The sequence below is a fragment of the Sarcophilus harrisii genome, chromosome 3 (genome assembly GCF_902635505.1).
Source record: "Sarcophilus harrisii chromosome 3, mSarHar1.11, whole genome shotgun sequence".
NCBI lineage: Eukaryota > Metazoa > Chordata > Mammalia > Dasyuromorphia > Dasyuridae > Sarcophilus > Sarcophilus harrisii.
Window position 1 is genome coordinate 15,228,426 of NC_045428.1, and position 13,366 is coordinate 15,241,791.

Here is a 13,366-nt window from a genome sequence, read left to right on the forward strand (position 1 = left end):
GGCCTCAGACACTTGTTAGCTGAGGGACCCTGGGAAAATCACTTTACCCTGCTTTCCTCAGTTTCCTCAGTTGGAAAATGAGCAGGAAAAGGTAATGGCAAATCATTTCAGGAACTTTGCCAAGAAAACAAAAATGGTTTGGTTTACTTATTTGTAAAACAGGAACAGAGACAGAAGGGGGAAGGGGGAGAAAGGGAGGGAAAGAGAACAACCAGTACAGTTTCAGCTGGAAATTTAATTGAAAGGAGTTGAAAGATGAATGAGTGATCTAGAATTTTTTCCTAGTGTTGTAGAGAAGATGCCATTTTCTTGGGGGGAAGGAATTCCCACACTCAGGATAGGAACTTTGAATTTTTGAAGTATAGGTAGGTGAAAGGTCATAAAAATAATACTCTGTGTAACTGAGCCAAGCCAAGGTCCTTCCTCGTTTCTGTGTTAGCTAAGAGCTTGTGATCACATGCCATACTGTACTTTGCCACACCATAAACACACAAGTGAGGCAAGGCAATGAGCTAACTCACCTTTTTTGAGCAACTCTCTTTGGGGAGCAGATATCTCTTTCTCAGTGCTTCTGGTTATTGTTGGGACTGGTGCAGAGGGAGGAAACTGTAACCAGCAGAAAGGTGTGTCCTTGTGGTGTGGTGTTTATTCTCGTTCTTTTTTTGGTTTCTGCTATCTTCCCAGCTGATGGCTCAAGAGTCAGTACCAGGTGGGATGTTTACAGTGAAAAAGAGATGAGGCTTGATGAGAGCCAGGGATGACTTTTCTTCTCTTTGCAGAAAACGAGTGACTCAGAAGCACGCACTAGTTAGTGAACCTTGTGTGAGAAGGATATAAATCTTACCTACTGCTAATTACTTCATTCAAGGCTGTGTCCTTTGGGTGACAGCCTTTCTAAGCAGAGGAAGGGACTTCTGGACTGTGAGATGAAACAACAAACTTCCCATATCAGTAGGAAATTTTGAAATATTCTTGTTTCGAGCTCGTCTTACAAGAAGATTTGTTTTCTAAAATATCTATCTTCAGTGAAACCAGAGAGGGAGGCTGGGACTTTGGTGAGGGGATTGCCTAATGACTCCCCCCTCCCTCCCCATCCTTCCCCCTTCTGGTGGCAGTCTGCAGAAGGCGAGCTAGTGGGTGGTTTTCCTCCCTGAACCTGTGGAGCGGAGGAGTCGGGGGTCAGTGCAGGTGGGAGAGGAGTCTGGCCCCGGGCGCTCTGTGCACCCACAGAATTCAGCAGAGCCCCGGCACCTGAGCAGGGCGAGGACACAGGGCCAAGGGCCCCCAAGCTTTCCGCTCGCTTCCTGCTGCTGCCTTGTTGCTCTTGGGTTTCTGCTTGTCACCTGGCTTCTTTCTTTCACTTTTGGGTGTGAGAGAATGCAAATGACAGTTCTCCCCCCTTCCCTTCCCCACCCAGGCCTCTCTTTCCCCCCTCTTCACCACCCCCCAAGTTTCTGCCCTGAAGGAATGAAAGCAAAGGGACTTGCAGAGCTCCTGGCTCTCTTCTGCATCAGGAACGCCGGTTGCTATGCTACCAAATATCAGGGACCCTGTGCCCAATGTTCTAGCATTAGTTTGTTATTCTACCTTAATTGGGACCATTTTAGCTAATCGATACAAGCGAGTCCCGGAGGGAACTTTTTCCTCTACAGAAGCAACATGGCGGTGTCTAGACATGTGGTTTCCATTGGCCGCTCTCTGCCTTGATCAAGGTGTCCAGACTCACACACGGCAAAATCTGAAACAGCCCTGAGACATCATTGGCCCACGGTCTCTGTTTGGGGGAACAACCCTGGGACATTATTGGCCCATGGTCTCTGTTCCCCCAACCCCACACCGTACCCTCCCAGAGAGCAGTAGAGGGAGAATGGAATAGCTCTGTGCTTTCTATATTAACAAGCAATTCCTGCTACTATGAACCTTGGGGAAGTGGGGTGGGAGAAAAATGACCCCATGCTCTGGACTCGAAAGACTCGGGTGATGGATTTTTTGACTCTTAGTATCTGTGTGATTTTAAGTCCCAGCCTGAGTACCTGTTATGGACTGGTAGAGTCCTTAGGATAAAATGGAACTTGGGATTATTTATAAAAAGTTACTTTTCCTGAGCCAAAGGGGCCATCCCAGCTCCTGGTCCAAGTGAGTGGAAGGCCTGAATTGATAAAGCTTCTCTCCACTGATTGGGCCCGAACCTGAGCTCTGACATCGGTCTTGTCTGACGTCAGCCCAGAACCCTTTGCCCGGGAGGGAATATTGTGGCGTCTCCTCCAGGGCTGGGCTTTTTTATAGCTGCTGTAGAACCGGCATCTGCAGTGGGAAGTAGTGGCGAGAATGACACAGGACCCTTTATGAAAGGAGCCCGGCGTGGGTGTCCCAGCTGTTGGGGTAGAATCCGAGTTTCGCTTCCTGTTCCCGCTGCGGCGCATCGCGGTGCCTCATTTATTATAGTTACCGCTGTCTGGCAGGCTCCACACAGGCCCTGCTGAATCAGGCAGAAAGCTGGCATGGGCTTGGAAACCAAGCTCCCTGTAGCATGCGCTGTTAGGGGCCTGCCGTGCGCCAAGCGGGCGCTGAGGAAGCCCCCAAACGGAGCAGCCCAACGGGCTCGCAGAACTCCATGCAAAGCCGAAGCAAGGACCCGGGAGGGAGGACTCAGGGCTGTTCAGGGCTGTCGGGAGCTGGAGGAAGTTAGGGATTCTGGGAAACTGAGGTAATGCATTCCAAGCAGAGGGGACAGCCCAGGTAAAGCCCAGAGAGAGGAAATGGGATTCTGGCGTGAGGAGAACGGTGCAGACCAGAGAGTACAGAAGGGGACTCGTGTGTATGAGAAGGGAAAGGTAGATGGAGGCCCGGCTGTTACTGGCTTTAAATACCAAACCCAGGAGATTCTATTTGGTCCCAGAGGTAACAGGGAGCCTACCCAGGAAGTAGGGAAGTGACCTGCTTTAAAATGTCCCTCAAAGTGGAGATGGCCACATCTCCTTAAAAATAAAGTCATGATATATTCCTTTAAGTGTGACTCTTCTGGAATCACAAGTGAGTCAATCTGAGAGAAAGAAGGGGTCACCCTCTCCCACGCTTATACTTCTCATCCTGGCAACTTTCAAAATGAGAATACCCTGGCCACCCATGGCTGCATTTCCCATTAGAGTGTAAAGCCTTTGCAGACCAAGGCTGTCCTAGCTTTTCTTTTCATATCCCCAGTGCTTACTCTATTTGACTATTTAGTCCTCCATCCACCTACCTATTCATCCACCCATCCATCCACCTACCTATTCATCCATCCATCCATCCATCCATCCATCTACCCATCCATCCACATATCCATCCACCTATTCATCCTCTTACCCATCCATCCATCCATCCACCTATTCATCCACCCACCCATCCATCCATTCAGTTGTGAGCATCATTTCCCCTGAAAAACCCGTAAGCTCTTTGAGGACAGGTTGGACTCCAAGCCTTGTCTTTGTGCCTGTGGCGTCCCAAGCACCTAATTAATACTGGCTGATTGATACAGATACATCCATACAAGAACAGTGGCTTCGATCTAGTTTGTAAGGAGGGGCTTTAATATAAAAAAGCTGTTGATGCTTCCCTGGGTCAGCTCTAGGGAAACTCTGTAGACTTCTTTGCTTTGATCCTGCGGTTTTGACAAAGCAAGTGTTTCAGTCACTGCTGGCTGCTTCTAATACCGAGGTGTCTGCTGAAATCTGCCTCTGGCAGGTGCCTGAAGGGTTTTGTTTAACTCTTGCCCCATGAACTCCATAAGGAGTCACTTGCAGGATCACAGGGGTCTTAAAAAGTGCTAAGCTTGACTCAGAGCTCCCAATTATGGGCCCCCATTGGCGCCTTATCCACTGTTTCTGTTTTATGAATTAAAAGTGCGCTGGCAGATGCTCATTTAAAGAAATATAAGTTGTTTGTTTTTCCTAAAGGAAATAGGTGTGTATGTATTACGTACGTACATATGTGTATATATGTGTGTTATATATAATGTGTGTCTGGGTAGAGAGAGATAGCACAGTGGATAGACGACTGGGCCCAGAATCAGGAAAATCCGAGTTCAAGTCTGGCCCCAGCACTTATGTGTGTGCTTCCAAGCAAGTCACTTTACTTCTCTCTGCCTCAGTTTCCTCATTTGTAAAATGAGAAAAGCAACAAGACCTCCTTCCCTCCCAAGGTCATGTTGAGAATTCACATGCGATAATAATTGTAATGTGCTTAATTCAGTGACACAAATAAATGCTTTGTAAATATTAGCAAAATGTGTGTATAAAATAATAATCAACTACAATAGTAGTCGATTATTTCTGGACTTGGGGGTGGGTAGGTGGTTGAGAGAGAGCTTGTGGGAGTGGAGAGGATCTTTTGCCTTTCTCTGCCTCCCAGGGCTTATCTGGCTTATCTCAGGGCCTGCCACATAGTGGGCACTTAAATGTTTATTGAATGACCATTGTGTGTGTATATACATATATGTGTGTGTTTTGTGTGTATATACAGATACATACGTGCACAGTGCACCATACCTATGAAATGCATTCTTTTTGGAAGGGGAGAAACAGTTCTGGCCTCTGATTTCATCTGTTTAGGGGAATCTCCAGTGTGGAAATTTCCTCCATTGATGTATATCAACAAATTATTGTTTGTAAGAGAAACACCTAGTTTTGGTTGGAGGAGTGGGGGAGAAAGTAGGTGTTCACCCCAATGTGTTCACACCGCCCAGTGGCCGGCTTCCTACCACAGAGTCAGAAAGCCCCCATCCATCTATTAGTCATCTGAGGACCTGGTAATTAACTTACTTTTTAATCTACTTTATGTTTTTAAATCAGTCAGGACTCCTATAGAGAAACCCTTTTAGCAGAATGGACTTTGGAGCACCTGGGATCCAGTCCTGTTTCTAAACAGTTAAGGGACCCTGGTCAAATCCCTCAGTGCTCTAGTCTCCTCTAATCCCTTACATCACCCAAGAATTATTGATCTGAAGTTCCCCAAAGAGGTGAATCTTTGGCCTAATTTCACCCAAAAGAACCAGAAATAGAGTGGATTCAATGTAGCATTTCACTTTCTTATGGAAGAATTTTGAAACCTCCATAGCTAAATGCTATTTCATCACCCACCCCACCCCTGACCCCTGTTCTATTGCTCTCCAGGTTGAGAGACTATTCATAGAAATGTCACAGGTCACAACAAAAAATGGAAAACAATGTTTCTAAAACGGGAAGTGAGGGGAGTCCACGGCCCCTGAGCGTGGACAAACAAGTACACGGGCTTTCCGTGAACCCTGGCGGTTCAGGAGGTGATGTTCGTTTTCGTCAGGCTGGGACGTTACTGAGTATCTGCGTCAGGTCCCAGAGAACCCCTGGGCTGTCAGCTGAGTTTATTTGAACACCAAAGGCAGCCACCAGGAGCCAGATCTGTTTTGTTTGGTGTGCCTGTGAAATATTTCCAGGACTCTGTTTTCAGTCATCATCCTTATCTGGGCTTTACTACAGGAGGCCTGCACTTCAAACAGATGCCTTTTTACCTTTTGTCCTCTCATTTCACTGGAACAGATTCCTTCACGGGGCTTTTAATCTTCCCTCCCCAAACCCCTGTAGGGTGTGTAGCTGGGGTTCTTAACCTGGGGACCACAAAACTAGGAGCTTAAAATAGATATGTTTGATAAGCATATTCCAGTATAATTGAATTCCTTTATAATACTAGGTATTTTACTTTATGAATTCAAAAACATTATCCCAAGAATCAGTCTGGATTCACCAGATGGCCAAAGGGGGAGAAGGAAGTAAAAGACACGAAAAATGGTCGGGATCCCCTGGGCTGAAAGGCTGGATTATAACAGATTGGTCCCAGGCCCAAGAAGGGCATTTTCTTTTTTCACCAACACACCCACAAACACACACACATCCAAAGAAACCCTGCCTCATTTTCTCCTTAATTTCAAAAAAGCCCAATTCATCTCAGTTTTTTCCTTTGTAAAATGGCGGCCTTGGACTCAATGGCTTCCAAGCTGGAAGTCTCTATCTCCGTGACTTTGTCAGAAAGTGGGAAGCTTCCCAAGCTGATCTTGTTCTCCTATCCCCAGGCCGGAGCCTGGCGCAGGTTAGCACATAAATGATTGCTGGATGACTCTGGCTCTCGGTGCCTTTCCTAACCAAACCTCCTTGTATTAGTTTTGCTCATCATTTGTATTATTACTGCATATTTCAGTAGAGATCACCCCCCCCACACACACACACACACACTAAGCTTTCTGAAGTCAGGGACTATTTCATGTTTTCTCTTTGCATCTCTATAATCTAGCACAGAGCCTGGCACACAGTAAGAGCTTAATAAAGCCTTTGATTGATTTGGCTGAGCCATATAGAGCACAATAGATCAAAGACTCGCTAATATTTGTCCCAATGACTATTTTAATCTAAGCATCCATTCCCTGGCTGGTCGTAAGACTTTCAGCATCCTTCTTCAAAAGTGAGGTTCAGCAGCCCTATTTTTTCCCTAATCTGTGATAGTTAGGTTACCATTTCTTTTAGTTTTAGTTACCTTGGCTCAGTTTTACATAAACACAAATTAAAGATATGAAAAAAGGTCTAAGTATGAAGTGAATTTTTTCTTGAGTCCTGATAAAAACAAAAATCTCTGCTATCTACTTTGGTTGCCACCAGACCTTTTTTTCTTTTTTCCAGCCCCATTATTTTAAATGATTTCTAAATCATGAAGCTGTCCAGAAATAGCTCTTCTCTGTACTAGGGCCAAAGGAGGTTGGGGGTGGGAACAGAATCTAGGAAAGACGGTGCCATTTATCGAGTCCAGTCCAGACAGATTATGTTCTTCAAAGGCTTTTTCTCGCCAGCGTCCATTTCCTTGCATTTGCTCGGGTGTTCACACCAACACCATTTACTGTTTTCTCTGCAGTCTTATTTTTCTTCTTTCTGGTCTGTGCTTATCGGGGCCCACAAAGGAATAATGATCATGTGGGGGGGGCATATTTGCTGAATCAGTGTGGGTGTTGGCGCACAAGGCATTGATAAAATATGCTGGAGAATGTCAGACTTAATTAGTTTGTCCAGATATGTGCTCGGTGGGAGGAGAGCAGGGGTAGAAGCACCTAAGCCATGAGAATGGCGCCTCTTGTTCCAGTCAAGTTATTTTGTGTGTGGAACCTCATGATTGTGTGTGTGTGTGTGTGTGTGTGTGTGTGTGTGTGTGTGTGTGAGAGAGAGAGAGAGAGAGAGAGAGAGAGAGAGAGAGAGAGAGAGAGAAGGAAGCAAGCCTGTGGAAGCAGAGCTTTTCAGCTGGGAAGTGACTCCCATCCATCCTTCAGGGTGTAACCCACCACCCCTCACCCAGACTTCTCTTGCATTCTCCCTGGAGGCATTGCTTCTAGGAAATCAATTCTGGTTTCATTAACTTGCTGAATTTCTAGGACCCCTGACTCTCTTTTCACATCCCAGGTATCCTTTTTCTTTTTGACAATATTTTCACATTCTGAATGGAGATTTAGAGCTGGAAGGGATTTCTGAAGCTATCTAGTCCAACCCTCTCCCTTTTACAGAGAAGGAAACGGAGGCACAGTTTGACATTTAGACCAGCCCTCTCCCTTTTACAGAGAAGGAAACGGAGGCACAGTTTGACATTTAGACCAGCCCTCTCCCTTTTACAGAGAAGGAAACTGAGGCACAGTTTGACATTTAGACCAGTCCCTTCGTTTTTATAGAGAAAGTGAGATACATTTTCCTAAGTGAAACCCAGGAAGCCTTGAATGACTTGTCTGAGGTTACCTAGGTAGTAAGAATCAGAGGTGGGATTTGAACCCAGTCCTTTGATTTCAGGGTTTTTTTTTAACAAGAAAAATAAGAAATGTCACAAAAACTCTTCTATGGACATTAATAAAGTGCTTTACCAACTATAACCTTTATAATAGACAATGCAAGAATTATCATCTTCATGCTGCAGATAGGGAAACTTGAACCAGATAATAGCTGTAAGGCTCTAGCGCAGTGCCTGGCACATAGTAGGCTTATTTTATTCGTCAGGGCAATCCCAGTTCCTCAGGCTCCCAAATTAGGAGTCAGCCTGGATTCCTCACTTTTCTTATGACCCTCCCCAACCCATAACCAAACAGTTACCAAGGGCTGTGGATTTCATCTCTGTAGCATCCCCCAAATCTTCCTTCCTGACACCATCCCCACTCTAGCGTGGGCTCTCTTCCCCTCACTCCTGGGGGCTGCCTGCTTCCAGTCCCTCTTCCATTTAGAAGCCAAAGTCCAGGTCAGCCCGTGTTTCTCTCTCTCTCTCTCTCTCTCTCTCTCTCTCTCTCTCTCTCTCACACACACACACACACACACACACACACACACATCCCTCTCCAATGACTTCATGTTGTCTCCAAGAACAAATATAAGATGCTCTGTTTGGCATTCAAGGCCACAATGATCCCATGTGCTCTCCAGACATGGCCAAACAAGACTCTCCATCTCCTAACCCCAGGCAGTTTTGGGGCTGTGCTCCATGCTTGGGATGCCCTCTCTCTCTTCCTCCACCTACTGACTTCCCTGGTTTCCTTTAAGTCCCAACTAAACCCCATTTTTTTACATGAATCCTTCTTCACCCCCTCTTAACTCACCCCCTCCTTTCTTCCGTTCATGATTTCCCATCCACCCTTTCCGCAGCTTGTTTGAGAATGTCTGTTTGCATATTGTCTCTTCTGTTCGCCTCCAAGCTCCTTGAAGGCAGGGACTGGCTGTCATTTGCCTTTGTCATTCAGTGCCTGTAATAGGCAGTTTTATAAAAGTCAATTGATTGTGAGCCGTTGTTGTAGCCCCAATTCTATCCATCCCTCTCCTGCCTTTTGTGGCCAAACCCCTACAGTAGTGTTTCTCCTCCACTTCTCATTGTCTTCTCCACCCTGTAGTCTGGCTCCCCACCTCATGACTCCGCCCAAACTTCTCTGTCCACAGTTACAGGTAAGCTTTCAATGACCAAATCCATTGGCTTTTTCTCAGTCCTGGCCCTCTCGGCCTTTGACGTTGGCGATCGCCATCTTCTCCTGGATCTTCTCTTCCCAGTTTTTGTCACAGTGCTCTTTCCTGGTCCCCCTCACATCTGTGTGACCTTCCTTTGCCACCCACCCCTTGGCTGCATCTTCCCCTCACTTGCCTCGAGTGTCCCCCATGGCTCTATTTTCGACCCTTCCTCTCTCTGTATTCTTTCCTTTAGTGATATTATCGACACTCATGGATCCGACTTGGTTATCATTTCCAAGCTGAGTCTAGTCCCAGTGGCTCTGCTGACCTGCGGTCTTGCTCTTCCCTGTCACCCATCGATAGCCTTGGATCAAGGGGGCTGCTTGATGCATAAAAGCTGTTGAGAAGGGGGGAGGGAGACCCCTACGTCACCACCAGGGAAAGGTGACATTATTGCCTCCTTTCAAAGACATGTCTGAATCTTTAAAGATGAAAATTGTAATGTTTTTCAGTGATTGATGTGAATCTGAAAGCTCCAAAAAAGCCTCAGATCCAAGCTAAACAGCACTTTCGCCATCAGTCTCTGCAGCATTTGATTGTAGTTAGTGGTGATTTGTTGCTGCATCCCAACAGACTGGCCCGGGTGAAACTTCCCCCCCTAAAGTAGCCATTACTTGAACGGTGGCCAGAATAAAACTCGCCCTGTAATAACTTCAGCGTGCGAGGTTCTTTCCCACCCTGGAGCCAGAGCTCTAAGGCCTCAGAACATGCTTGTCAATTAAACGAATGACTTCCAATACCCAGGAAATGGAGCCAGGAAAAAGCAGGGATCGTGCACGTGAACGTGGGATGAAATTCTCTTTGACCTCCTTGTGGAATTCCTAATTATTTGCCCATAATTGAGAGCAAATCAACTAGAGATTAAGTTTTAAGAGGAAGCACGTTTCATTTGGATGGGGGAGCTTAGGGAAGGGTGGCTATGGCAAAGCTAACGGGCTTCCTGAGACGGCACAGAGAGCTCCCGCTAGAGTCACGGGGCGCGGGTTCCAATTCCGCCCGTGCGACTTGGGCAGGCGACTTCCCCACCTTGACCCGGTTTCTTCATCTGGAAAATGAGTTGGTCGGCGGGAACGCCGACCTTCCAACTGGAAATCTAAGATCCTACGAAGGGGCCCCGCAGGCTGGTAGCAAGCCCGCTGCCATGGCGAGGACTATTGGCGTGCCATCCGAGGAGGAACGCCAGCTCTCGGTGGCGTGGTTCATTTTAAGCGGTAGGTGTGTTCCAAGGGCCCATTGTTCGCTCTTCCCCTTAGCTACACAATGGCCCAGTTTGGTTGTCATAATGGGGGGGGGGGTGGCAGAAAGCGTTCACTCAATCATCCCAGGCTCCTCTGTCCATAAAATGTCTCTGAACATTGCCCACTCGCTAAGCCCCACAGGGCCTGTGGGGACCGACTGGAGGGACTTTGGCAGGACCAGGGGAACGAGGAGATGTGGGGGGATAACGGGAGCTCCCGGGGACCTGAATCAGATCCTCACTCCTGCTTCCTTCCTGAGTCACAGGGCTTCTCTGAAGCTCAGTTTCCTCTTCTGTTACATGAAGGTCAGATGGCCTGGAAAGTCCTTCCAGTTCTCCAGTTAATGGGATCCCCCCAGTGTGGAAAAGGGATTTCATTTGCCCTGCCCTCCTTCCTTTCTCTCTGTGTCTCTCTCTGTCTCTCTGTGTCTCTCTCTCTGTCTCTGTCAGCACCAACAGTGAGAGTTCTGGGCTCACTAGCCCGCGTGACGTGCTGTGGTGGCTGGTTATATTTGGAATCCCACATGATGAGGGAGGAGGGCACACCGCTTTCCAGCCCTGAGTGAGCTCACTGGGGCAGAGTTGCTTGTGCTCCCTCCTCCCCCTCTCTTTTCCACACTGCCCTTGTCCCATTATTTTAGAGCAGCGTTCCTCCCGACCCTGCTAATTAGTTTGTGGGGGAGAAAGCCTGGGACGCATCCACTTTCCCTTTCCTTGCTGCTGGACACTGTTCCTGGGCCCAGTGCCTCTGAGCCGCTTTCCCAGGAGCTCCCGGGGCTCCGTGCTGGCTCCCTCCTGCTCTGCCAGTGGGACTGTGGCCGAGTTACATGCATTTGCAGCATGACCAGGACGCCCTGTGCCCGAACTCGGGAGCCGGCTAGCTGGCTGTGGTGACCGGACCAGTGACCCCCATAGCTCCGTCCAGCTTGTGGCCCGGTGTGACCCACTTCCAGTGACAGGCAGAGAACGGTGACTTAATAACAAGAATCTGTCCAAACACCTGGACTTTGCCATGTAGCCCCATCTCCCCATTAGCCAGATGGAAAGAAGTCGGCTTGTGGACTCCAAGGGTCAATTTTAAGTTTCTCTCTGGCAAATTGAGCTGCTTTTCTAGTATTAACAAGGAAGAGCGTTCCCTGTTTTCAGATGTCACCTAATTATAGAACTTTCACGAGGTTTCGAGCTGAGAGAGACTGAAGCCGTGTCTTCTAGTCTCTCCTTTTACTGAAAAAGAAACCAGGCCGGGATTTGACCAAGGGGTCAGCCGGGCAGTGGATGGCAGAGCTGGGCTCCGGCGGAGCTGGTCCCTCCCCCCAGCTAGGGCACCTCCTGTTATATTCAGTATCACTCCCTTCTCCCAGGCTTCTGACAACAGCCATTATTTAATGATGTTTAAGGTTTGTTTATTTAAAAGACCATCCATTTGTTTCCCAAACTTGGAGGATGCTCCATTACAAAAACAGCCCAAGTGGTGTGTTTTTACGAGGCTCCCCTTTATGAATCAGACGTGTGAAGTTCTTAAAGGGCTCTGATTCATACAGCAGCTTCTCCGAGTGGGGATTTCTTGGTTCTTAACGGCCTTCTGGAGACCTGGATTGGGCTGTTTTTGCAGTAACTCTACAGCTACCCAGATAATCCCAGCTATTCCCGCAGATGAGTCTTCTAACAAGGAAAACCCAAACCACATTGGGGGTTTTGTTGTTGTTGTTGTACCTTGCCGGTGTGTTTACACCCATTTACCAATACTGCTCTTCCTCACTGTTGGAGCAGAATCAGTGAGAATCGCCCAGCATTAGGATATTCTTCAGTTCCCCCTCTTCTCTTTCTCTCTTCCATTCATCAAGCAAATAGAGACATTGCTGATTTCAAGCCACAAGAGAGTCTGATGCTTTTAATAATAGGCAATATTTATCAGGAGCAACGATAGTGCAATTATTGAGTGCCTACTATGTGCCGGGCATTATGCTGAGCACTTTAAAACATCTCATCTGCTCCTCAACTCTGGGAGGTAAGGGCTGTTATTATACTCATTGTACATAGGGAGAAACTGAGGCAAATGGGGTGAAATAGATGGCTCGGGCTCACACAGCTAGGAAGTTTGAATTTGCTTTGTGATTAAGGAGCTGTCCTCAGTACCTTGGACTAAGGATGCATTTGCAGGGAGGCCATTTGAATTCAGGTGTTCCTGATTTTAGGCGTGTTACTCTGCCTATTAAATCTAGGCTGTCTCTATGAAAACAAGTATTTCATTGGTTAATTGTAGAAAAGAAGTAGTCCCACCATCAAGGAAAATTGCTTAGTGACTTGGGCTTCAGACACGTATTTCTTGTATAATCTTGGACAAGTCACTTTTGTGCCTCAGTTTCCTCCTCTGTAAAATGATGGGGTTGGTCTGGATGGCTTCTAAGCCCCCATACAGCGTTAGACCTGTGATCCTATGAAATAAGAAAAATGGGAGACTTGGAATTCTAGGTCAACAGAATGAAATGGGTTCATGGGTGCTCATGCTTTGCTAATAGATTCCAGTATTTGAAGAGGATTCTTACTGTCCTTTTATTCCTATTACTCTATTATGAGGAGCCTTCCTGCATATCTCAATGGGTTTTAATTGAAGCAAAAGCTGAAAAGTAAGTTTATGATCACACTAAATTTTGGTTCCCTTGCTCTTTTTAGGGGCCATGAATTTTGGGCAGATTTGAATGCAATGAGTGTGTACGACACAACTGAATTCGATCAGATTCGAAGACTTTCTACACCTTCTTCTTTGACTGTCAGCTCCAACTACCATACAGTCTGGAAGTATTTCTGCAGAGATCACTTTGGCTGGCGAGAATACCCAGAGGTATGGATTGTTAATCATCAGAATAGCGCGGGCCATGCTTTAATCCTCTCCTTTCTCCCTCTGCCACTTGTATCTCAACCCAATAATGACCAGGCACCCATAGCTGAGTATAAGGTGGTAAAATGGAAAGAATGTTGATTCATGAATCAGAGGACCTGGATTCAAATCCCATCTCTGAAGCCTTTTATCTGTGTGACATTAAATATCTTTTTTTATAGCTTTTATTTACAAGATATATACCTGGGTAATTTTTCAGCATTGACA

The 13,366-nt window shown here is 46.8% G+C and overlaps 1 protein-coding gene across 2 annotated transcripts in view; it reads left to right on the plus strand.

Annotated features, from left to right (window-relative positions):
- TIPARP (TCDD inducible poly(ADP-ribose) polymerase) overlaps positions 1 to 13,366 on the plus strand; it is a 43,719-nt gene that overhangs the window by 13,506 nt on the left and 16,847 nt on the right. For both annotated transcript variants that reach the window (XM_031957559.1, XM_031957560.1), the window contains exon 3: positions 12,934 to 13,102. In XM_031957559.1, the coding sequence (XP_031813419.1) occupies positions 12,934 to 13,102 (169 nt within the window). The remainder of the gene's footprint in view (positions 1 to 12,933; positions 13,103 to 13,366) is intronic.